The sequence below is a fragment of the Eurosta solidaginis genome, chromosome 3, assembly GCF_040869045.1.
Source record: "Eurosta solidaginis isolate ZX-2024a chromosome 3, ASM4086904v1, whole genome shotgun sequence".
Classification (NCBI taxonomy): domain Eukaryota; kingdom Metazoa; phylum Arthropoda; class Insecta; order Diptera; family Tephritidae; genus Eurosta; species Eurosta solidaginis.
Window position 1 is genome coordinate 135,145,650 of NC_090321.1, and position 21,440 is coordinate 135,167,089.

The 21,440-nt window shown below is 36.0% G+C and overlaps 1 protein-coding gene across 1 annotated transcript in view; it reads left to right on the plus strand.

Annotated features, from left to right (window-relative positions):
• Positions 1 to 21,171, plus strand: part of sns (sticks and stones) — a 1,009,476-nt gene extending 988,305 nt beyond the window's left edge. The window contains exons 21-22 of the mRNA XM_067773056.1: positions 20,327 to 20,422; positions 21,046 to 21,171. Of these exons, the coding sequence (XP_067629157.1) occupies positions 20,327 to 20,422; positions 21,046 to 21,120 (171 nt within the window). The 3' untranslated portion in view covers positions 21,121 to 21,171. The remainder of the gene's footprint in view (positions 1 to 20,326; positions 20,423 to 21,045) is intronic.
• The last annotated feature ends 269 nt before the right edge of the window (positions 21,172 to 21,440 follow it).

A 21,440-nucleotide genomic window follows, 5' to 3' on the forward strand; every position in this document is an offset into this window, starting at 1 on the left:
GGTGCATAGGTTAGGTGATATTTAAACTTTACTGCAAGGGAAGCTGAATTTATTTAGTCATTTTTATTACAAACAGCAATATGCATGACAGAAAATTATTGAAAAAAATTGGTTAAAAATAATGAGTGAGATACAAAACAGAAAGCTTAAGAATTATGCATAATAGAGAGAGAACTGTCAATAGAAAGGAGGACACAGCTGCATTTCCGCCGCATATCTTTTATGCTTATAAGGTTTTGTTTATATTTTCTTATACTTAGGTATTCACTTACACACATACTTTCATACATACGTACCTATGTAAGCAAAACACATAAATTATGCTGGATGATCAAAGTTCAGTTTAATAACAAGTGTACAACATACTCGTATAGCTAGTATCATTTTTATACAAAATTTTGTTATTTGATAGTAAAAAAAAATGGAGAAAAGGCTTTGAAGAGATTTACAAGGTATAATCGAAACAGCTGTCGCCTTGTCCGTCCTGATGTCACGTTGTTCAAATTTTTCCCAAATTATTAAATAAATTAAAAAATGTTTTCTTTGAATTTGTGACGCCTACAATGGAATGCAGTGATACATACATTTATATATGTAAGTGTTCTATTAAAATAATCCCTTTGCTTATTTTTAACCAATATTTTCCAAAAATTTGTTTTGGTGCACATTGTTGTTGTTTGTAGTAAAAATTACTAAATAAATTCAGCTTCGCTCCTGAAGAAGCTAATGTGCTTTGCGAAACATCGAGCCAAAATAGTTGAGTTTTTTTTTTTAACTTTGCCCTAAGCTTTTTTTTTATTTAATGAGCTTACCACCGGTAAATAATAATTGTTATTCAATTATTATTTTTGGTTTTATTGGGAAAACCTGAAAAGATTGATAGATTTAGATAGGTTTATTATTACTAGAGTTCGCCCAGTGGTTGAAATTCAACCACATATGCAATTAAAATAATATATACAATTTTTATTGTTCATAGTTAACGATATTTACCTTAGTAAGAAAAAGAGTTATTTAAAAACGTTAAAATTTTTATTAATATTAATATATTGCTAAATTTAACAATTTCAATACTGAAGTAAAAGTAATTTGTCATTTTCATATAATAATAGGAACATTCGATACAGCGTGTCTATATTATGAATAAATGCATGTGTAGTGGTGTGACTTTTATGTTAAATTTTTTATAATAAAATGATTTTATTTATTTATGGATAACAGTGCAGCTCAAAATTTCCTATCAATACATACATAATTTGTATACCTTAGTATTAGAGTTTAGCAGAAAACGGTTCCACATTTTTTCATCTTGTCTATTTATATATAAGATTGTGCTGTATTTGCTTTCTTGGCTAATTTCAGTTTTATCCCATTTTCGCGCTCTCGCACAATTTGAGACATTCTGTCTTTACATTAATTTGTACTATTGTATTTAAAAATAAATTAACGTTTTCAGACGCTATTTTATAGTTCCGCATATAAACAAAAGGGACTTGATTCAAGGCCAAGTGATTTTTCAAACCCTTGTCATACGTAAGTATATCTTCAGTTTAAGTATGAGGTGAAAATCATTTCAAAGGGGTATTTAAGCCCCATTAAGGCGCCAGGCGAAAACCTGGGAGGTGGTTGCCCTGGTTTTGAGTAACTGCAGAACAATTGTGTCCGAAAAGAGATTAATTAGTCTGTGGTAACCCTTTTTAAGAAAAAGTTGCACAATTTTTTGCAGGGGTACAACCATACAAATGCAAAATGCTTCCAAATGCGTATTTCGTATTTTATATACGGATCTTTCCAAGTCAAATGAACCTACTAAAGGATTTTGAAACCCGTTTTCCCTTATTCTTTTTTTTTTAAAATCGGCACTTTTTTGGATAACTTGCTCTTTTAATGGGGAAACTTGAAAACATTTTCGACTCGGGTCTTTGCCAGGATACGCCCGGCGAACCCTGTTATCATAATAAAATATCCTACTCTTACGGAAGAAGAAAGCATACTACCAAGGAGACACGATTTATGCCTGTCATAAGAGGCGACTAAAATACCAAACTGATTCAAGGATTTGTGTAGCGCAACCCACTTAAGGGGTTTGCCTGCGCAATTTATAGCTTCTCCAACTCAATTGTCAACTTCACCTACCCGTGGCGAATCCTGTTTCATTAACAGCCTGGCGACCCCGAACTACTGATTGATGTAGGGGGTGGGATGGCGGGATGGCCTAGAAGGTTGCATGTGGTCATACCAAATCGCTCCCGAGATGGTCGGGTTAGTACCTTTATGGTGCTTGTTACCGGATCGTACCAGATCTGAAGTCAGAAAAGGACCATCAACATCAATAACACTCCCCAAGGCCTCCGGGGAGTATCCTTATCGCTACAACAGCAACAACAACACCCTGTAACCCTGGCCCAACTTCGCTTTGGATACTGTAACAGGTTAAGCTCTTGCTTGTCCAGAATCAACCCCGACATACGTACTGCATGTCCTGCATGCAGTGTCTGAAACCCAAAGTAATATACTGGGACGTCCAAGGATAGTCCTAAGGTTTTTTAACTTCTTGTTTTTCTTTGGGATGATTCCTTTCAAGCTCGGCTCCACCGTGTCCATGCACAGGGGTTGTACCGATGCGCAACATTAATTCAAGTTACCATGCTTTGTTAATCGATGAATAAAACGCTATAATCATTGTGTATTCAATGAATACTATTCATGCAAGTGGCGAATGTTTGAAAAAAAAAAAACGTTCACAATAGTAAACAGCTTCGTTCACCTGTTCAATCGCTGTTCGATTACTTAAATCATTTATCAAAAGTGTTTTTCAAACATTTTTGTAAACGACTGGTATATTGTATTATTTACATACATATTTTAAAATTCTTGCTAAACTGACTGCTCATATTTTGTCTAATAACTAGATTTTAGAAATTAAAGTCACTATATATATGTATATAGTCTGACTTTCTATATACAGAATTAAAAGAAAAGTTGATTTGAACACAAATGGGCCATTCAAGGCACATAAATTTAATAACAGCGAGCAAACAAAACAAAACTTTCTTCCATTCTCTACCCATTCGCGACAGCCATTATCCCTGTTAGCTATTTTTTGACAGGTAGGTATGGCAATGGAGGAATAGAAAGATTTTACACTTGTATGAATTCACAATGGCTATAATGAATTTTTAAAATTAAAGTGAAGGTGTGATGAATGAATTACTGGACAAGTCCATGACGGACGTAGATAGGATGACATGGGGAGGGGTTAAGAAGCATGAGTGCAGGGAATGACTCATGAATGCGAGTGTGGGGCATTTTAGAGGCCAGCCAGAAGGTCTAGGTTGGCAAAAGGTAGAGGAGGGGCGGATTGGCCGGTCTCACACAAAGGAGGCGAACCGATACTTGGACAGGGGGTGCGAAGGGGACGGACAAGGACAGTTAGGGAAATTGAGACTTAGGAGGGTATCGATGGTTCTAATTGGTCGTGGCTCGTCAGATGCTACGAGGGTGGAGTGCTTGCTCCGGTGTCACTTAAGGGTTAATTTTTTTCTGTATTGCGATCGCTGCGTGGACTGCGGAAAACGAAACCCACTCATATCCGACGAGCTAGTTCGTGCTAAAAAGCAAGCGCACCCGGTTCCGTGATAACCCCACGCAACCTAGCGGAGGCTAGAGTAGGGGTCAAGCACATGACATCAAATGCACATGACACCAACCATCTTTTCAATTGTCATGTGGAACCTACGCCTCTAACACCAATCTGCCTATGGTTCGCCCCTATTGAAACTGCCAGTTTCCTTGGTCTCCCGTTAGAGGACTTTGATGACAATTTGTTAGTAGTCGTGCCCATTGAATGGGGAAAAGCACTGTTAACACAACAACAACAACTACATTGAGTTGTATGTCGTAGGGTGCTTCATCTGCAAAAGTATTAAAAAATCTTAGGAGACCTTATGAATTGCCTAATGCTTATGCATACATACTAAGTACATGCTTATACATTTATTTAAACTTTTCTACATACATATATTTTTTTAAATATTTATGTACGAATTTTTATTTAAACGATGTTATATAAAACAAATGTTCACAAACATGCATATACACTAGGTTGTCCCTTATATGAACGAAATATTTCGTTTTGCAATTATCAAAACGCATACCCTCTAATTCGGTTCAGTATACAAACCTCTGCTTAAATAACAAATTTTAACTTTCCACGTAAACTTTAACCCGTGCCGACAGGGCCTCAAAAATAGCAGTATCTTTATTCATCTAGTATCTAGATCAACGAAAATGTTCATTGCTTTGTTTAATAATAGAAATTTGTATTAAAGATTTTTTAATTTAAATATTGTTAATAGGATTACTCAGAACATTTTCTTTTTAAAGTCTGTTTTTTACAATCTGGATACATATCTCTATGTTCTTGCACACAGCGTAAAAGGAACTGCTTTTGTTCTTCTTCTGCGGTTATCAAACCATGAAAGTCTTGTATAAGTTTAACAGCTCTTTCAGCTGTGTCATTAACTGCTTTTAAGCACAAAATCTTCTTTTTTGCTTCTATATAGGCCACGTTTTCTTCCCACGAAGATATATTTTCCTGAAGGAAACTGCAGTCAACTTTTAGCCTCGAAAATACATTTTTGCTTCTAATAGTGATGAAATCACTCAAAGATTTTTCTAAAACAAGAACAAAAGTTTAGCGTTTAGTAAATAGTGAGCATAGCTTAATACATATGAATAAATATTCACCATATAAAGATATCGACGTTTCATCCTTCGATCGAACGTATCTCTTTCCGGAATCATCAAAGCTTTCTCTTTTTAAGTTAATTACAATGTTCTTCTTGGTTTGTTCATCAACGTCTTCGTCAAAAATTGATAGCAGGGTTATTTCTTCTGATAAATACCACAGGTGGTGACTGAATTTTCCTAAAGCTGCTTTGGAAATCAACTTGTCAACTCTTTAGTAATCCTTCAGGGTCTTTAAAAAGAGTAAGTCTTGATTCGGCGCTTTTACTGCTAAACTGCATCTTAGCCAGGGCTTAACATAAACTGTCACAATGAATAAAGAAATATCTGTAAGCGCTTGTTCGTCCTTGACGCTCATTTTAAATTGAGACTGCAACAAACATATCTTTATAGAGTAAATAGCTCTTGCCATCCACCGAGCTTGATGCAATGCGCCTGGAGGTCTGATTTTAATTTTATTCTCAGAGTTTCCTCCCAAAAAAATAATAGCTAGTTGAATCAGTTCCCGATAATCATCTCGTACAATTGACTTCTCCAGTTCGTTGTAATAAAACTCCACCAATTCATTTATCATCGTCTCACAAAAGTGTTGTTTTACGAAATTAGAGCAGGGTTCGATAGCATTAGGATTAATATTCTTCCAGTTATCTTTGAACTTTTTAAATAGTGGAATCTCGGGACTGGTACTGTCCTCTTGGATTTTAGTTTGAAATACACTTTTGAGCACAAGTTCGTAAACATGATGACGACAAGCAAAAAGTAACAATTCTCTTTCTAATGCTTGCGTCAAAAGCACACAAGCTCCATTCAAGCGACCTGTATTAGATGCTGTCGTATCACAGCACATTATTTGTACCTTATAATTAAGGTTCCAATCATTTAGCGTATTTAGTACTGCATTTGCTTGATTTTTGCCAGAAGAGCTCTCTAATTTCGGGACTGCAAGAATTTGTTCTTTCTCTTCAAACGAAATAACGATTGGCAAGCGTTCTTCTTTAGAGCTTTTTACGTTGAGACTAGGTAACAGTTTTCCATCCCAATGAACAGCAACAACTTCGGGTATGTTATTCTGAAAATCAGATTTAATGGATTCTGCTCTATGTTTTCTCATTTGCGTTCGAATGCGTAATCGTCACAGTTAAGACCTAGTGCTTCCACTACAGCTTGAACTACATAAACAGAATCTCGAATGCTGAGTTGACATCTGTCTAAAGTCGCAACCAATTTTGGCGTGATGAAATTTTTTCTTCCTCTTTTTGCTACTGCACTTAAAGAACGAATTGATTGAGAAGTGGAAGGAGTCGGTTCGTTCAGACTTTCTTCAGAGCTTGCAGATTGGTCATGTAATTCTGTATGTGTCATATCCTTGTAAGCAGCAACAGATGTCGATACGGCATCTGAGGGCATTTGTTTTAATCTATATTTCTCTTTTGCTAGTTGTCTTAACCTTGCCTTTTCTTCAATTACAGCCAACGTTTTGTCTACACCCATTAAGCAACCTGGGCGGCCTGGCTCTCTCTGTTTACGTAAGAATACTTTATCTTCTTCTATTTTAATTCTGTTGAGAGCATCAGCATGTGCGATATCGAATAAATTATCCAAATCCTGTTGAAACTCCTCCTCGCGACGTTTATACAAATCCGGTATCTTTTTACAATTTTTTTGCAGCTCTCGCCAGAACTGATAAAGATCCACAATTTTTTTAACACAATTAGGGAAAGCTCTGGTGGGTATTCTAGCTTTTTCCCAGAATATAATGCACTCCCGAGCCACAAGATTTGCACTTTCACTAATATTTAACTTTATTTCGCGAATGTTGAAAAACAGAACCGCAAGAATTTGACGATTCGACGGTAATTTTGCGCCTGTTATTTGGTGATTAATCTCACCCACCAGAAATGAAAAACCCGACAACTCAAGAATAATAATCCGTGCACGTCTTATTTGAACGAACAGTTATGTAGAAATTTTTTTCTATTAATAAGAAACGCCACCAAATCAGTTGGCCTAATATTATCAAATTTTTTTTATTTGGAAAAAGCTAGTGTATTAGGGAAAACAGATTCAAGACGACAACGACGGTGCGGCATCTGTCAAATTATTTTTACACATGTTCTTATGGGGAGGAATTTTTTGGGTACGACACGACAAAGCGGCAATTAATCATGAATGCCGCTGTCGCTAGATTAGATCTATTTCTATTTTGACAGGCGACGGTCGTGGCGTCCTTTTTTCTTTTTGTGAATAAAAATCAAAATAAATGCAAATGGCCTTAAATATGTGTTGAAATTGATTTGTTATAAATTTTTTTAACACATGCAATACTTTTTTCTAAATTTTTTGTTGTTGTTTAAGCTAATGCAGAACTGTCGTTGTCGCTTTCATTATAATCAGTCGTCGGTGCTTGGCGGCAATTATCGTCAAGCTTCAGTTTTTCGCCGTTGTCGTTCGCAGTCGTCGTTTTGAATGTAGCCGGGCTATATTTCTGTATAAAGCTGCACTGCGTTGCGTTGTTGTTCTAATACAGAAGGTGGCGCCACTGACGGATGAACATTTAACATGAAAATTTAATAACAATGTGATCCATATGGAACAATTTGTTGTTTCGAAAGAGCATTTGCGTGGTATTTGGTGGTATTTGGCTTTCAAAGAGTTCTTTTGCCAGTAAAATTGCCTTTTTTTGTCTTTTTCCATAGAAAATCGAGTCCTACGGGGAGGGTGTGAACCCGCACCCCCCCCCCCCCCCCGCAAATCCGCCACTGTATCCAAGTATCGCAAATCAATGTACTCACTATATGGGGATGAAATCATGAAATCTTCAGAAAAACAACTACCCACATATTTAGGTTTCAATTTAAGGTATATGGCATCGAAGCCCATGGGAGGGATCCATTCCCTAAAATCCCTCCCATCTACACCACTGATACTACTCGTAAAATTATATTCTAAATATTAGTACACTTTATTTAGAATATAATATATAAAACCCAAATCGTAAAAAATTGTTTATAGAACACCTCATTTCAAGTAAAAAGAATTTGATCGAATGTTAACCGTTGAACCTGAACCAACTTGTTTCCAAAGTAATTCGGCACGGTTTAGAGTTTTCGTAATGAGCTTATATTTTTTTATTGAGTATATTGGATTAAGGAGAACCGATATGAAGGGTATGCGTTACAAAAAAAAGACTTCTAAAAATAAGGGACACCCTAATATACACATGCATGTATGTACATATTAAAAAAAATACTTGGCGCGATTAACCTCCGAGGAGATTTACTTCGAGCTTCTCTTCCAGTTTGCGTCGTACTTCTGTTATTTTCCCTACAAATTTGCGGGAGTGGACCTACAACTCGGAACGGCATATGCAAGGCAGATGAATTTTCCCTGAGAAATTTTTCATGGCAAAAGTACACTCGGTGTGTTTGCTTAACGTCTTCCGAGGGGTGACCCCGATTAGAAAAACTGTTAAGAGAAATTTAAAAAACTTTTTTCTTAATATTTGATGATGTATTGCCCGAGAGTTGAACTCAGGACCTTCGGTGTGGTAGGCGGATCACGCTACCACCACATCACGGCGGACGGACAAATCGGCTAATCGATAACCATACAACTTGATTATGACAATAGTCGACTACAATTAAGGCAATGTCTGATAAACTTTGGTGGCAAGTTGCATAACATTCCATTTTTGACAGCTAAGATAAAATGCATAATAGTTAAACGCAACATGTCTCATAAACGGCGATTGATGCGCGTCGACGGACGGATTTGACTAAGTTTTATCCTTTTGAGTATGTTGACATAACATAATATGGTCAGTTATTGTAAATTCTTGCTAGTTTTAATTGCGTGTAAATTATATCGTTATGCAATCAGTGTATATATTATAAAGTGTTGATTGTGACATACCATTTGCGTCTTGCGTTCTTCTTCAAAGATGCAAATGTCAAGTGAGGCGCCAAAGGTTTATCAGACTTGACCTTTATGCGATTAGCAATATTAAGTACCCGAAAGTTTCCGACTAATCGGTTAACCGCTTGCGTTCACTCATTCAGTTAACCACTAACCTATGCTCATCCACAAGAAATTATTTTATATAGGCAAGAACACGCGTGTATAGGAAAATAAATTTGCATGCTCATCCGAAATTTCAATTGAAATTCAAAAATAAATTTATATTTGGATTTGAACATACGCAACCCAGCAATCATATATGTATGTAATACTCCTATATTGCTAATACAAAATACTCGCAATGAGTTTTGAATTCGAAATCAAAACAAGACAGCCTACAAAATTTTTGTGATTGTAGAAGCATAGGTAGGTAGGTTGAACTGGCCGGTCCATGAGGACGTCACATAGACTGATTGAGTCCGTAGTGTTACCAGAAGTTTGTTTTTAACGACCAAACTGAAAAACCCTATCAAAAACCAGGACCTATGTTATAAAATAACTCCGTCCTCTTGGCAAATACTAGAAGCTTCCTAGGACTTAAGCCACTTGCTGCTTCTAGATCTGACAGCTGTATCACTCCTAAAAGCTGGAGTCTTAGCCTGGCAAGTGCAGGGCACGAGCACAGAACGTGCTCGATCGTTTCCTCACAGCTTACTGTCTAGGATGATTCCTAGATATTTTGTGCAAGGTTTCTCCTGTAAGGTCACCCCTCCTAACTTAGGCCTAGTCCAATTTGGGATCTTGTACATCTTTGTAAACAAGACCATATCCGTCTTCTCCGCATTGACTTTCAACCCGACATTAGATGCCCAGGTACGAATATCCCGAAGCGCCCGATCCATCAAAGAACTAATCGTTGGAAGGCACTTTCCACTTATGACAATTGCAACGTCATCTGCGTAAGCCGTAAGTTTTACGGGTCCCTCATCGAATTGCCTGAGCAGTTGGTTGATGATCAGTGTCCACAGCACAGGTGATAGCACTCCTCCCTGCGGCGTGCCCCTGTCCACTGATTTTGTGGCCTCGTACAATCCCCATTGTGATGTAATCTTTCTACAATTTAACATGCAGCCGATCCATCTGATTAAGGCAGGATGTACTTTAATGTAATTAAGGCCATCCATAATCGCCCATTTTGCAACATTATTGAAAGCCCCGGTAATGTCCAAGAACACTCCTAGAGCATACTCCTTATATTCCAGGGATTTCTCTATGCTTATTACTACCCTATACAATGCGATGATTACCGACTTGCCTTTGGTGTACGCATGCTGTGTTGTGGAGAGCAACTTTTCATCCACGTTGGACTTTATGTCACACATGGACTCATATGTACACCGATCTTCCCCGCCTTTAGTAGAAAAGCTACACGAGCAGTTCTCCAAGAGTGCGGTACATGATTCAGTCTTATGCACCCATCGAATATTATTTTAAGCCATTCCATGACCGCCCTACTTGATACTTGTAGCATGGCCGGGAATATACCATCTGGGCCCGGCGATTTAAACTTAGAAAACGTCTTCACTGCCCACTCGATCTTGGTATCGGTCACCAAGCCCGGCACTACTAGCTCCGTGATCGAAGTGTGAGTGATGTCTGCTGGCTCTTCTAAACCGTCTGCCGGTGGGAAATGTGTATCGGCACTCTGATGTTTGGGAATGTACCTAGCCTTTTGTAGCAATATGGGAGTATTACATATATGCCAGCAATGAAAAAAGGAGATGATGACTATATTTTGAATCTAATTATAGTTTATTTCGTTCATGTATTTAATAATATAATTTATATCTATTTTGACATTTGTAGTTGGGAGTTGTAACTTTGGCTCAAGATATATGTCTGATACTCGATTCCTTTGTATGGGTTTTATAATTTTTAAATATGATATTTACTGTGAAGCTTCTTGAAATGTCGTTCGACGTTATATTTTAAACAGTTCTTTGGCACGAAAAAACATACCATGCATTTCACTTCATGCTTAAATTTTTTTTGTAAATAAGAAATCACATTCGCAATTATCACAGAATATTTTTAAATTTTACGTATTTGTTTCACAACTTAAGGATTTGACACTACATATAAAAAGTTATAGATTTTTACGAGCAGGTCGTGACATATATCGCACTGCTAATTCGACAATTTGTTTATGCAATTGCTGGGGCGCTTATTAAATATCCTTAGAGGGTTATCGTGCCTTGTATTTATTTATGTATAAAACGTTTAGTATTACCCTAACATACATATGTAGAGGAATTAAGGGGATGATAGTTCCAGTAATCAAGAGATAATCCAGTAATCGAGTTTGCTGGTTAGGTAGAATACAAATTTCGAGGCATCCCGAACTATAATATGTAACAATAAATTCACATACATCTCGTAACTCTTACTGGGTTATTTCAATTTGAATGAACATTTTTATGTATGTGATTTATCCACCATAAGAAATCTGTGGGTGCTGAACCGTATAGGCGAATTTGTTCATTGCGTAATAAGTTACGCCAGCTATCCATGCTTTCTCCAACTCAGTGCAGTCACCTCTTAATCTGATTCCACAGACAGTACCATAAATTTGCCGGAGGACCGGCAAAAGGATTATTTCCTTAATGACAACAACTACTTACTCCTGTACTCGTTCATTACAAGACTCACTTTTTTGTCTCTTTATCCAATCCGGAGATAACAGAACTTAATGGGGAAAATGATATTAATATCATCATACGACTTCAATTTTTCACTCTTATGAGATATTTTACCAACGTGGTTTTGGTCGTTGTTGTAGCAGTACCTCTCCCCATCCAATAAGTGCTACTGCTCAAAAATTGCAGTTTCGACATAGGTGGACCAGAGAGAAAAGGGTGTTAGAGACGTTGGTCCCACTTTGCAATTGAAAAGATGGTTGGTATCATGTGGGGACACGTTACAATGAGGACATATATTATGTACGTCGGGGCTGATTTTCATGGGTAAGAGTTTACCCTGCTTCAGTATCTAGATCGAAGTTGAGCTAGAGGGGCGCGCGTCTCCCTGGGGAGGTTGCTTTTCTCTACTGCGAGTTCGGGGTATTTGACTTTAAGAACGGATGAAAAAAGCACCGTGATGCAATTCGCTCAACGGTGTGAAAATAAAACAAATGAGAAAATTTGGCAGATTAATATTGCTATTTTATATTTCTAAATTTAAATTTAATTACTTAACAATAACAATGATTCACAATGGTTGTATATTACCCTGAAACGGGAGTGATGGCTGCAGCTGTCCGCTCTAAGATCCAGAAAAAGAAGAAAGCACATACTTGTAATTTCGTAAAGGCAGGCCCTCAAAAGCGGTTGCATTGCTGTTTTGAGGGGTGATTTAATGAAAGTAACTTAATGATATAACACATGCGCACATAGATATGAATGCGCGTCTAACTCAGAAGTGCGATACATATCTAGCAATTTCACAAAAAATCTATATCCAGATAAAAAAAATGGTAGTATATTGACATATAACTGAAAAGCGTTTCGTCATTGTGACTTCATATTTCATTTATCTTAACTCAAAATAGGTTATTTTGTCAAACTGCCACAGATATGCATGCACACCTTTGTACGATTGAATAAGATGCTTTAGCATGTTGGCCTAAACAATGGGGTTCCCCGGTCAATTCCTGGCATAGAGGTCCGGCAGCCGGTTCTCTGTACCGGAGCGAATCGGTATTTTTCCCGACCAAGAGCTGTCATTTCAGTGTACCCCTATTTAATTTGTTGTGTCCTTTCCACGTGGTTTCGGAGTTCCACTGGAATTATCTTGTTCTACATACACCACGAAAGCCTTTGTCTGCAGCTTCCTTCGGCTTCGAGTATATCGGATACTTAACGTCATGCGACGAAGTTTTATAAGATTTGCAGGGAACTTAATTTCAGACCTATGAGCATATACGCAATAACTTTTGAAATCAGCTTCAAAATCCACAAAAGGATGGCGGGTGTAGCTTCTCTTATTGTCTTCTTTACAATTGCCGTATGGTGAAAATCTGGTTGATAGAAAATTTACCAAGGCTGAAGCCATACCCATAAGGTGCAATTGCTTCGTTGACTTGAGCTTTAGTTTTTCTCACAATAAGGTGGGAAGAACCCTGTACACGATCTGCTGGAATATCTTTACTAAGAGTTGCACAGAGCACTTTTAAAATCCAATCTGTAGTCATCCATTTGGGTGGATGCTGTTTACCATCTCTTCGCCTCTGTGTTTGAACAGATCGGCGGGCAGTCCCCCCTCATTTTGCACCTTATTATTGTTTAGCCGTGATATTACCATTCTCACTTCATCATAGTCGGGTGGCGGTACTATATCCCGTTAACGGGCATTATAGTCTTAATTTCTTTTTCTCCCTTGGTACTTATCCATGGTAGAAGTATTCCCTCCACCACTTACGCACACTCTGTATGGCAGTTATTAAGTCAACATTATAAGACCTGCAGGAATTTGCCCAGTTTCGAAACTTTCTCAATTGCGCCGCATCGCGAAGATTCTCATTGTTCCGGATTTTTTTGCTGGATCGCTGGAAACCTTTGTTGTTCGCGGTACCAGTAGGTAGTAATAGGGTAATGTGCACCTATGAGTGAAGTTATCTTTGACTCTCTGCTGAGGGAGCATACCGCCGACCACCGTTGTCAATGTGTGGACATTCCAACACCAGTACTTTTAGAACTACATAGTCAAAGTTGTATGAAACCTGATGGGGACAAATATAGTCGGCAAAGTAATGATTTGCCGGACAATTGGCCTTCTTTCCGATCTTACTATCACTAGTTAAACATATAATAATAATAATAATTGGACGTTGTGGCAATGCGCTGCCCTCAAGTGGCCCAATAACACCAGGCTAATCCTGTTCAATATTTTTTTTTTTTTTTGTTATTTATTAATTTTATAACATTTTTTTTTTTTTTTTTTTTGTTGGGCCGAGTCATTGATGGGCAGTGGTTGCAACATCATCAGCTGAGGGTAAAACTTAAATTAATAGAATATAGAAACAAACATATACAGCATCAACGATTAAGAGAGATGTGAAGACTGCCCTCTTTTTTATAGAAAAAAAGGGAGTCCGACATATCAAATGTGTTTGAGTGAGAGTTATAATCTCGGCACAAACACCGGAAAGGTTCGTTAAGTTCGAAATTCGTTCTACATTGTTTTAAAAGAAGAGGTTTGAAGTGTCTCGTAGTGCGACAGGGAACACTAAAGTTCACTTCGTTCAGAAGAAATGGGCTTGAAATCGATCCATTCAGTAGTTCTGTATAAATATTACGCCAAGCATTTCTGTACGACTAGCAAGAGTTGAAGATTGATAAGTTTTAATCTATTAGTGTAAGGTGGAAGATTAAATGAAGAGTCCCGTTGAAAATTCCTTAAGGCAAATAGTAAAAACTGTTTTTGTGTTCCAATGAAACGTGAACCAGATACGGATAGAGAGTTAACATGCAAATGCAACAACAATGTGAACCATCAAATTGACAGACTGTATTAGTCTTGAATGTACTTTTGCCACTATACGTAATGCAATACTTGCCTATCTAATATAAGAGATACAAGCTAATTTAATTTGCCGGCATTTTATTCCTTCCATAAAAAACGGGAACTATCTCGCTTAAGGATGGAGGAACATTTATCAACATGTATCATTAAGAAGGAACAACACAGTACTGTGTTGATTGGAATCTGGTGCATTCCAACAACGTAAAAAACATGCTTTTTCATGAGTCACTGACCGGAATCGTGTGCATTCCGACAGTATAATCTTATGGGTCAGGCATCGAGCTGATTGGAATCCGGTGCATTCAAACAACACAATTCATGTTACTTTTTTATGCCTTGTGATGGCGTATCCTCATTACACTACTCTTAGAGCACTGCCGGATTCCCATGACATGCTGATTGGAATCTTGTTGCATTCCAACAGGAAGACTGGAATCCACTGCATTCCGAAATCATGCTGAGCGGAATCTGATGCATTCCGCCAGTATAAGATCTCGGCATAAGATCTTATTTCTGCTCATATTTCTTATTATTATTATATTCTGAAATTAAAGAGTAATGTTCATTAATATTTCTTTGTTTGTAATATAACATTGTTGAAATCTCGATATATCTTAAATTTTATCTTTTGAGTTGTATATTTATATATCTTTTATATTTTGCGGTCGACCATAGTTTGTCGTCGACTTTAAATAATAAATAAATAAAATATAAATCACATTGTTGTTGCATTTGTTGTTGGTTTATGTTTCATTGGAACACGAGGATTAGGAACCACAGTAGGGATGAACTTTTCTTCTTTACAGAGTTGCATGCAATATGCTAATGACCTGAATACAATCGAAGCCGCAAATATGGCCATGTTTCGAAGCAGATTATAATTCATTATTTTTGATATTGTGAAAATGCCGGGAAATAACATTTCCCGGCAGGAGACTTTAAAATTTGTGAAAAATACGGGATGTCCCGGCCAATACGGGACAATTGGCAACGCTATTAGTGATCCAGGGTTGCATTGGTACATCGTATGAACAAATACGTTTAGGCATATACTTTTCAAACAAGTTATAAATGATACTATTAAAATAAAAAACGATCTGATCCACGTCCGCATTATGTTGAGGCCAAGTTATTTTAGAAAGCTCTTCATTTAGTTTTTTTAAATTGGCTCTTGAAAAATCAAAACGACTGTTATAAACACCTGGTTTATTTATGCAACCATAAACGTTGCGCATGGTTTCGAAAATTATTTCGAGAAAAGGATGGTAAACATCTTCAGGTAACACTAGGGGCTCACATCGGTTCACAGGGAATTTAGATAAGCCATCTACCAAGGCTAAATCTAAAAATTTACCGTACTTATTTTGAAAAATATTGTTCTGATTAAGACTAAGGTCGGATATTTCATACAAAAAGTCGCTGTTACACGTTTTAGATGAGACTGGTAAAATATTGTAATCATAGGTGTTCCATGATATATGCGGCAGGTTAAAACCGCCCAAGACAAGCATTGAGTCGCATGGCTTCATCATCGAATAAGCAGTTTTTATCAGTGAAACATGCTGCATATACAATGATTGATCAGATGAGGGAGGAATGTAGCAAACGACTAAGTAAATCCGTCCTCTGTCCAGCAGGATTCGGACGCATTTAAATTCGATGTCATCTGTAGCTGATAAATTAGCCTCCTCGGATGGTATTGAAGAATGTACAGCCAGCAAAACACCACCCCCAGTTCTGTTAAGGCGATCATTTCTATAAGACTGATACTCGTCGCAAAGAATTTCGGAATCAAAAACATGCTGTTTCAACCAAGTTTCAGTAAATGCAATAATTTTGTAATTACAGTGAAACGATTTTAAATACAGATCGGTTATCTTTGAGTTTAAACCTCTAACGTTCTGGTAATATATACTGAAGGTCGATTTAAAATTCAATTTTTTGAAACAGAGCTTTGACGGGAAATTGGGCGATATTCTCATTTGTCTTATGAAGGAACTTGCGAACAAAAGCTCCGGGCGGCCAAAACGAGCTATTTAAAAGGGTTTCGAAATCTTTTAAATAAACATCACTTCTAAACGAGGAAATATTTCCAACTCAAAATAAGTTTTAAAATGCTATAACTTTTTCAAAAATTTACCGTTTGGGATCATTTTTTTTTTTTTAATATGTTTTTAAATGTATTTTTCGGAAAAAATTTTAAAGTTTTTTTTCAATTAAACAAAATAAATAAAAAATTCTTGGCCCACTCCGGGATTAGTGGGGATGATTGCAGAATTGATTGAAGTTTTTTATGAGAAAAAAAAAAAAACAAAAAAAGGGCGGAATTTGAAAAATCTCGAAAAACTGAAAAATTACCAAAAAAACTTTACATTTTTTTTTGAATTTTTTCCGAAAAGTACATTTAAAAACAAATTTAAAAAAAAACAGATCCCAAACGGTCAATTTTTGAAAAAGTTATAGCATTTTGAAAACAAAAACAGTGTTTTTGTAAAATTCATAACTTTTTTTGAGTTGGATGAAAAAATTTGAAAAACTTCTGAAAAACGTCTTTCGTAAGCTAGAAAAAGAAGAAAAACTTTCAGCCAATTCTAAAGGGGTCGGGTTCAAAATTGGTCGAAATGGGATAGAATACTCCATATAGATTTCGAGTGAAAACAATTTTTTTACGGAAATGTAAATAAACTTGTTGGCGTTGCAAAATAAAACTTACTTCTTCGAAAAATTATACTTTAGAAAAGCTTAATACCTCACCATCTATACAAAAAAATATTCTTTTGGGTTCCCCTCTTGTAAAATTTTGTCCCATATATGATTAAGAATCTGCAAACTCACTTTCTAAGGCATACTTGCAGAACGGGAAGGGCTTTTTAGCTCAGAGTTAATTTCGAAACATTTCTCAAAATGCATGAGTTAAGCCCTCATGTAAGATTAACACTAATTTAAAAAGTTAACTTGTCGTTCTGGTAGTGGGCCTAAAGGAATTCCAAATTCGATACCTAAAATATGCAGGCATTTATGTATGTATGTATGTATATTAAATGAATATTTTTTCCATGCATTTTGCCAAAGTTTTCCAGATCGTAACTACGGTAGCCGAACATGAAAATAGAAGGAGTAGATCAAATAAAATGGAAAAAGTTTTATTTGTATGAATTAAACGGGGATTGCCCTCATTGGGACTTTTTTATAAAAACATATGCATATGAAAACATCTAGAAATATTAGAATTTTTTAATTTCGAAAAAATTTCAACAGCGTGACATCAGGACTTTTCGGAACACCTGTCGGGCAGCTGACGGACAGGACGTCCTGATATCACGTTGCTTGAAATTATCAAACAACTGGGGCCGCTACTCGGAAACCGGTAAACAGGAAAATATTTTTCAATAATCTGAGATAGAGCTACATTCAAAAAAATCTAAGGGGGCGTTTTGTATGTGTATAGATATCAAAGTATGGACGTTAAGCAGGTGTCACTGTATGTTATAAGTACACAGAGGTAAACTTGGATGCCAATGTGACATCTGTTACCTATGTATATGGTGCGACCACCAACACTGTTACTTTTGAAAGTAAATTGCAACACATTTACTCAGGTGAGTAAGAGGCATGTTGTTGCTGTTTGTAAATGCAAAAATACTTCCCAATGTTGAGGTGCTACGGATGGATGCCGTCCTTTGCCGTATATGAACTGAGTTGCGATGATTATCACAAAATCGTGCCGATGATACACTGAAAGAAAAAGACAGGTAAAATCAACCGAAATACGGGTCAATTCAACCGAAATTTCTGTCAAGTTTTATCCATCGCAACATGATGTTGAATCAACTGCGCACAAATCGTTGATTCGTAATTGACCGTTTTAGTAGTCAAATGAACAAAAAAAGTTGTTGCGACAGCTTTGTATGAAAGTACCTATGTTACCATATAAATAAATAAATGTAAGTCGCGATAACCTCCGAAGAGATTTTAGGCCGAACTTCTCTTCTCTTCCAATTTGCGTCGTGCTCCTTTTTAATTTTTCTTACAAATTGGCGGGACGCTACCTACTTGTTTTATGCCGACTCCGAACGGCATCTGCAAGGCATATGAGTTTTCACTGAGAGCATTTCATGTCAGAAATACACTTGGAGGGCTTGCCGAACACTGCCGAGGGGCGACTCCGCTTAGAAAATTTTTTCTTCTAATTGAAAAGGCTTTTTTCAAAAATTTTGATGTTGCTTTTCCCGGGGTGTGAACCCAGGGTCTTCGGTGTAGTAGGCGGAGCACGCTACCATCACACCATGGCGGCCGCCATACAAATACGTAAATATGTGAATACTTAAATACGCATGCTTGCTACATATACATACATATGAATATAGAAATGAAAATAGTAGTCAGAAAACGATTCTCAATTCTTTCAATTGCAGCTCAGCTCATTCTCAATTTCTTCTCTCGCATGTAGTTGCCACACGTGATTGTTTCGAACAAAACTTGTAGTATAAATGTTTGACGTAACATTTTAAAAAGAGAACTTGTAAGTTATAGAAAAGTAAAGAATCAAATCGCAGGAAGGTAATTCACCACTGGAGTAACTTTACATGTAATTCGGCAAGTTTAATTTTCGTAACACTTTAATTTAAGTTGAAACGATTCCAAAACAACTCAAACTTTCATTTTGTCGGAAACATCAACATTAAAAAAGGATGTTTTTTTATTATCTTAATAGATTCGTTCGCGTGAGTAAAAATTCATAAAAACTTGAACAAAATGTTACTAACTTTGGAAAAATCCTGTTCGTTCAAGCAAAACTTTTGCAACAAGAGGGCGCAATTTTGCATTTCACTTGGACGAGAAGTTGCAAAATTGTACCCGGTATTTCATAATTTTTTGCACAGTAAATTCAAAAAAGGGGTTTTACGTTTTGTATTGATAACTCAAAATCTAATTTTTATTGTTTTCCCATTTTGTCTGTTTTTTTCGATTTGACGGTTTTCTTATTTTAGTGACATGTAAGATCAGTTGTGTTAACAGAAAAATCAGTCAGATTGATTAGGAATCTGTCAATTTTACAAAATTTTGGTAACTTAAGAGCGACAATTTCTCTTCTGTTGAAATGAATAAACTAATTTGTTCGCTTGACAAAGAACTCCGTCGAATTAACCATGATTCGATCAATTTCACCGAATCTCCGTTAAGCCAAGAACAACAAAACCGATTTGTTGATTTTACTAGCACCATTTCTTCCAGTGTATGAAATTGTGTCGAATTTAAGAGTTTGTTCCAAAGGACCCCAAGTAGATCTGGTCCAGCAACAATCTTACGTATGTACATATTTACCTAAAGTGTAATCTAGCAAAAAAAAAAATAGCATCCCAGTTGTTTTTCGAACCCTTCAAATTACTGATATGCTTAAAGTATATCATAGAAGAGTAGCTAACTTTGTTGCGTTATTTAATAAAAAAGATAGTTTTAAATTACATAAATTATAAGATGTTTTGTTTTATCGAAGTCTAATTATGTATAGAACGTTTGAGATTTTGTTGATTCATTTATGTACTTTTAAATGCATACATGAATACGTTACTTTTTAAACAATAAATATGTGAATGTATAAAATAGTATAACTATACATACATGTGTTTGTAACCATGTATTTACATACGTACGTATGTGTGTATATAAAACTTTTAAGCCTTCTATCCTATTATATACAAGTGGAAAATTCAAGATTACATTCAACACAAAGTTAAACAAAAAACCTAAAAAATAAAACTATGAGCTAAAAAACGAATTAACGATAAGAAATTAATATGTGAAAGTTTTTATTATTAAAATTGCCAAAGAGTTTTTAAAAAAGTTTCTTAGGTAATTGTATATTTGCAATTTATCATATAAAATTTTAATAAGAATTTAAGTTAAACGATGGATATAACATGAGACAAGTGTAACATCGTAAAAAAGAATAAAAACATACGTATTTAGGTAAAAATTAAAAAATACAAACATAAATAATACATGTGTAACGATGATTCTTATCATTATATATGCAAATATGCTATGGTTTTTAAATAAAATTATATAAATATGTACAAATTGGTTTTGTTTCTTACAGTGTTTTCTTTTCCAACATATTGATTATCATAAAATATGCCGACATTACAAAATTTCGTCCATGCATAGAAATGGGAAAGGCATAAATACCCAAATGGTAAGTACCTGGTAAATTGGTTATATATGGTAAAAATGGGTTAATACCCAAATATTTACCCAAAAGAAGGGTAAAAATAATCTTTTTGAACGTATGGGAGACAAACACCCAAATTCCATCCAAACATACCCGATTTATTATATCAACCTATATTGGTGGGTAGTTATCCATTGCGCTATCGTTTGAATTAGTTTGAATCTGTAGTTCAGGGTTTTTCAAAACTCATTATCCAATAATGCATGCCGTTGCAAACATTTTAGTTTACCCAGCAAACATTTTAAGTCAAAAAAGGTAAAAAAAATATATATAAACAGGACGGCTATTGCAAGAATAGAAATAAATTAATTCCGGCCTTTTAAATGAGCTCATAACGACTGTAAACACTCCGGTTACAGTCGTTATGAGCTCATTTAAAAGGCCGGAATTAATGTATTTCTATTCTTGCAATAGCCGTCCTGTATAAGCCTTTTGACATATAGTCATATGAGCCTAAATTAGAGTCTGATATGAATCTTAAAAGGCTTTTGAGCAGCTCATATTTAGCCTCTACTGGAACTCCTTCCGACGTCGTTTATAACTCTAATTAACTCTTAATATATGACACCTATTTGGCCTATTTATAGGGCGAGACACGCCAGTACAAAATGCGTCAGTTTTGTGGTCACATTAAGAAATATTCAAAATATTTGCCTCTTTAAGATGTATATGACTGTGGAAAAGCCTCCATGAGCAGAAAAATGTCGACGCCAATACAAAAAAGAAATAGCAAGGCTAACAATGATGTAAACATGTAATACATTTTTTTAAATGAAAAACTGTCGTAAAAAATATCAATATTTGTTCTAAACTTGCTTTGGGAAATATAAATATTTAATAAATGATAAATTATCTGATTCCTACATTTCTCACTTATTTTGGACTCATTTCGAATTGGTAAACAGTGAGAATCATGAGCATGTTTGTTTGCGTAAATATGTATACCCTATACCCGAAGCGCTCACAATTCTGTAGTGCAGTA